The sequence below is a fragment of the Pempheris klunzingeri genome, chromosome 20 (genome assembly GCF_042242105.1).
Source record: "Pempheris klunzingeri isolate RE-2024b chromosome 20, fPemKlu1.hap1, whole genome shotgun sequence".
Lineage (NCBI taxonomy): Eukaryota > Metazoa > Chordata > Actinopteri > Acropomatiformes > Pempheridae > Pempheris > Pempheris klunzingeri.
In genome coordinates, this window is record NC_092031.1 from 11,852,635 (window position 1) to 11,858,289 (window position 5,655).

Genomic DNA, 5,655 nt, shown 5'->3' on the forward strand with positions numbered 1-5,655 from the left:
TAGAAGTTACAGGACAGATTTTCTGACCACTTGTAGCTGTGGTTAATCATTGTACTAAACATTTAACAGATTTTCAATCCAAACCCTCCCAGGTCTTCCTTCAGCTCTTCTCAGTTTTCATTCATACTTTTCTCACCCATATCCCTCCTGCCCTCCACTCCACTGACATCTTCTCACAGCTCTGGGCTTTGCATAACCCCTCTGCTGGCCCATTGCAACAAGAGAGGGAAAAAAGATAATAAAATTGTTAGTAGTTTCTGCTGCATAACGCAGCGGATTACTCTTCTTATGCAAAGAGATATTTCTGATGAATTTACATAACAGGGAAGCGGGCAGAGGGGAGAAGGTCAGGGCAGAGGGGACATACACTATGAAGACCCGGAGCTGAAGTGGTTCAGCTCAGCCAGTTAATTCAGGCCACAACATTTACAACCTCACTGCAGGAAATGAAGATTTTCCCAGAGGCATTAATCCAGGATATTATCATCGGGGTATTTCATGGAACAAATAATCCCTCTTTTCACGTAAATGTCACCAATACTCATGCAGATTATCACACAATGGGATATTAGCTGTGCAGTAAGTGGCCTGCGGCTTTTTGATGGATCCAAAATCGGTTTTACTCTCACATCTTTGAAAACAATACAGGGCAGAGGATCCAAACGAGCCTCTATTCTCTTATAGTGCCACTGTAGTATGTTTCGAGTAACAGTGAGTTACAGTGAGTTTATTTATTATCCCAATGTATTTGGTTGAATTCACTATTTGAAAAACAATGCTTTTAAACCCTATGAGAACTGATATTCCTAATTCAGAGTGTCCGTATCAAAAAAAAACAACAAAAACCTATGCTTCCCTGTGACATCAAACCACCAGATCATCTGTGATGGGAACGTTTATTATTATTATTTAAAACAATCGTATTGTATTGTTCTGAGGTGAACACATTACATTACAATATGTAAAGCATATCTAATTGCTAAAATAACAGCTGTCAGAAAATTTGGAGGGGTAATTTAAACGCTGTAATAAGTTCAACAAAATGGGCAAAAATAGCACAAAATGAGGCAAAATGCACGTGAGGAACACTATATGAACTTTTTATATGTTAAATAAAAATCTGTATTTTTACTTTTAAATGTTACAATCAATTTCCTGTAAGACATTTTTCTTTTCAAACAATCAAAAGAAAATGAATTGTCAGCTTTGTTCAACATTCATTCATTATTTTCAAACATATTTTTTGTTGTTCCTTGTTTTTATGTCACTGTAACTTAAAAATCTTTGAAATGTCTGACTACAAGATTGATTGAGAGTAATTGATAATACGAATAACTGTTACATCCTTAGTTCCTTTATACTGTAGTTAAAATACTTAAGAGTGGCAGAGAATTTAACAACTACTGTAATTAATTCAGCAACTCTAGCCCTGTCAACTGATAGTATCCTATTTCGCCTGTGAGCCGCGGGTTCAGATGGCAGTATAATTTACAATATGATGTCAACACTCAGCTCACACATGAACCTGCTGACTCCTCCCTCAGCATATGACCTGGGATGCAGCCACACCTCCCCTCATACAACCTTCCAGCATCCCATCAGGCTGGGCAGACCGGGTCACCATTCGCTGAGCAGCAGGACTGTCCGGGCTGAGGAGGGACAGGACAGACACTGTAAAGAAGATTAAGAGGAAATAGGGAAGGCAGGCGGCTTTCTGAACTACACAAGTCAGCCTCTGAGTCTCAGCTTCAGCGGTTGTGTATGATGCGTTTGGCTGATGAACAATTGAAATCACCAGAGAAAGGTGAGCCCAAATACTCAGACGGTGACAATTCAGATTTTATTATTTAGCTCATGACGAAATGATCCTTTACCTTAACTGAACTGAAACTGGCTGAATGTTGTTTTAACTGGAGTATTTAGTATTTTTAGTTATGTTTTTGTTGTAGTTGTGGTGTAAAAATGTCAATTTTCAGAATATTATTTGCACCATTTTGAGGAATGTTTTCATAATCTCAGGAAATACAGACACACAAACGCACACACACGCTCATAGCTCAGAAAAAGTGTGAAATCCCTCAGAGGGAAAACAGAGAACATTTTCTGTCTTTATCTTGACTTTTTGGCCCTGACAAACACAAATTGTTAATGAGTTCATTGATTCTCATATCTAAACGTCACACTCTGTTTTTCTGCTTGCAGAAATGAGTTTGGGCGCAGCGTGCATCTTCCTGCGAGGAGGAAAAAATATTGTGAGTACAGCAGCAATGGCCCTTTCCTATTTTTGATGGGTTTGTGGTCATGTTTGGAAACTGACAGGGACAGCTGATTGGATTATAACCCAAAATGTAACAGGATAAAATGATAGAGAGAGAGAAACTGTGCCTGCTGTTTACTATTGCAAGTAGTAATCTAAAAGTCACTTTTTTTTTGTAGCAGCTTTTGTATTTTCCAGTAGCTTTGTATGACAGGGCACAGTGTTTGTTATGAATGCTCATAAAACAATAACCAATTGTTTTTGTCTCGTGCAGGAGAGAGAGCTGGCTGATGATGAGATTGATGGTAAGTTAAATTCTCACCATCTACATCTTTGCATATTCTCATGTTTTCATCAGATTCTCATGTTTTCATGCAGATTAAACTCATAGCTTTGACCCACACAACCCTAACAGATATATCATCTACCCAACACCTTTTACACACTCACTTGTCCAATGAGCACAAATTCACTGACCATGTGTCCTGCTGCACACCCTCCACAGAGCTCCGCGATGCATTCAATGAGTTTGATAAAGACAAGGACGGGCTGATCAGCTGTAAGGACCTGGGGAATCTGATGAGGACGATGGGCTACATGCCCACGGAGATGGAGCTGATCGAGCTGAGTCAAAATATCAACATGAACCGTGAGTCCCTACTGAACCAAATATATAACAATGGTTCTTTTTTGACTGTGGAAATTGTTATGAACCAATAAAGAGCAATGTATGTGTCTCAATTCCTGAATCTTTGCTTTAATTTTCCATCCAGTTGGTGGCAGAGTGGACTTTGAGGACTTTGTAGAGCTGATGGCCCCGAAGCTTCTGGCAGAAACGGCTGGGATGATTGGAGTGAAAGAGCTCAAAGACGCCTTTAAAGAGGTCAGAGTCAAACACTTGTCTTAAACTAAACACTCAGATCAGCAGCTCTGCCGTCGCTTCAATGCCTGATTTGATCCTGTCTTGTTTGTGTGGTTAGTTCGACATGGACGGAGATGGAGAGATCACAACAGAGGAGCTGCGCTCAGCCATGACCAAGCTGATGGGAGAGCACATGAACAAGAGAGAGATAGATGCCATCGTAAAAGAAGCAGATGACAACGGTGACGGCACAGTAGACTTTGAAGGTACGAACTGTCTGTCAGCAGCAGTTACATAAACACCAATAATAGCTTCACTGCCTTCCCCAAAAAACAATTTTATTAATGAAGTTACACAGTAAACCAACTGAACTCTTCTTCTCCTCTGCAGAGTTCGTCAGAATGATGTCCCATCAATGACAGTCGACGAGACCGTCAATCAAAAAAGCACCTTTGCACCTCTGCAGACATGAATTAATGCTAACGCTGTCTTTCTATGAATCTCTTCAACACATTAACTTGTACATATCAAGAGCAAACACGTAATGTTAACGTTCTAATTAAATGCTGTGAAGAAAAGTCCAACGACATCGAATCACTCTCAGCGAGAATTTTACAGCTATGCAAAGACAATCATGTGCTGACGCATTTTTCAAGATGAAAGGTTATTAAAAAGTGTGTAAATTAAAAGAACTATATTATATTGTTTGATGATACTTATTATAAATACAGGAAGCCATTTTGGATTGTTTTGCTGGATTTGTTGAATTTTTGAACTGTATTTATTGGTAATGGAATACATTCATTCTTTATTGAATTATTCTGACAGATTTGCACTATGCTTATCTCTGACAAATGTGATACTGTAAACTTACATATAAACCTAGCAAGTATTTACTAGTAGTTAAGATAATACTGTGTACAGAATATGTATATATACAGTATTTAGCCTGGGCTTGTTGTAATGTGTCACTTGTTGGGCTACGAAATTCATTTATGAACAAAAATCCAACAACTCAAATCATGTTAACAAATATTTCCAGATACAAAATAAAACATCTATCTGAGTACATAACTTTGCACAAGAGTTTTATATCAATGCAACATGATTCCTGTGTGACAGCTGAAAGGGAGCCATGGACACTGGCTGTGTGTTATCCAGAAATTAGTCTACATGAATTTGACTTTTGCCTTTGTCACATGTGTGATGAGAGACTAAAGCTGCTTTAGGATTTGAGAAGTTCGACAAAAAGCAAAGAGAGTTGACAATTTGCATGTTATGTAAAATTTGTCGAAGCGCATCGTCTGTGGAACACATTCCCAGCATGACTTCCATAATAGATCAATTTAATAATATGCAGCTCGCAGGTTGTGTAATGAATTACTATGGATATTATGTACCAAAGAAGGGATTTGGACACCAAAAACATCAGCAATGCTGCAGTTATTTGGACAGAGATGTTGACCTCTGTGCCCCAGCTTTGGAAAGACATCAGGATAAAGAGATTGGATGACCAAAAATGGACATGCCACTGATTTGATAAGAGTGCTGCTCATAAAACATCATTGCAAAATAGTGACATCATAACTCATGCATAACAGATTTCTAGGTATTAAGTCCAAAAAAACAGGGAAATGATGTATTTGCCCCAGAATTCAGCCTTTTAGAGAGCGCAGCCTGATTCTTTGAATCTGGCAATTCTCAGTTAATGTTCGTGGAAATATTCAGACACTGAACTAAAAAGTGAGGAAGAGTTTAAGAGTATTATTTCCACTCATGCACTGTTATCATCTAAACTGAAAAGGCAGCTTGTGCACATTTTACCTTTCAATACAGCAATAAAGATACAAAAACTGCCTCTAATTCGCACCAAAAGCTCCACAGATTTCACTTCCCACCTCGATGCAAAGACATGTGACCTAAAGACGTCTGACACGGCTCAGATTAAACACCTGTGTTGAGGGAATTTAGAGATGTGGACGAGGACACAGTGCACCCTCAGGGTAAGCCACACAGATGTTGTTGCATGACAAACTCGGACAGAACTTCAAATGGAGGCACAGATGGGGCACGAGGGCTTATAGTACCAATTAACAAAAGTGAAGCTGTTCACAGACCCAATAACTAAACACGCAACTGTTGGTGGCACTCCGCAGATTGGATACCAGCGATAGCCAAAATGTGCCAATATGCCTAATGGACATTTAATTAACACATTTTCAGTTTGTGTGCTGCAAATAAATGCTCTTTCGTGTGGATGGGCAGTCAGAGTGAGAAAGAGTTATTTAGGAAGCATTAACATTATTTCATTGCTTTTATAAAGTCAGTGTAAGTGTGGGTGCGAGAAGAGGGGGTCCTATTAGAAGTGAGGGGTGTGGAGGTTGATCATAAGATGATGTAATGCTCTCTGCCCGGCCTTTGCCCTGATCCTCCCCTGATCCCTCTAACATCAAGCATCGACCTTTATTGCATTAATCCACTATAATCTCACTCTCCCTCGGTCACTCTCTGAACTAATTCCGAGGTAGCCACTCGG

At 39.4% G+C, this 5,655-nt stretch overlaps 1 protein-coding gene across 1 annotated transcript; it reads left to right on the forward strand.

The window, feature by feature from the left end:
* The first annotated feature begins 1,669 nt into the window (after nt 1-1,669).
* cabp5a (calcium binding protein 5a) lies at nt 1,670-3,702 on the forward strand. The gene is made up of 7 exons (XM_070852037.1): nt 1,670-1,804; nt 2,203-2,252; nt 2,532-2,562; nt 2,763-2,906; nt 3,031-3,140; nt 3,238-3,385; nt 3,510-3,702. Exons 1-7 carry the CDS (start codon nt 1,762-1,764, stop codon nt 3,536-3,538), a joined length of 555 nt encoding a protein of 184 aa, XP_070708138.1. The 5' UTR covers nt 1,670-1,761; the 3' UTR covers nt 3,539-3,702.
* The last annotated feature ends 1,953 nt before the right edge of the window (nt 3,703-5,655 follow it).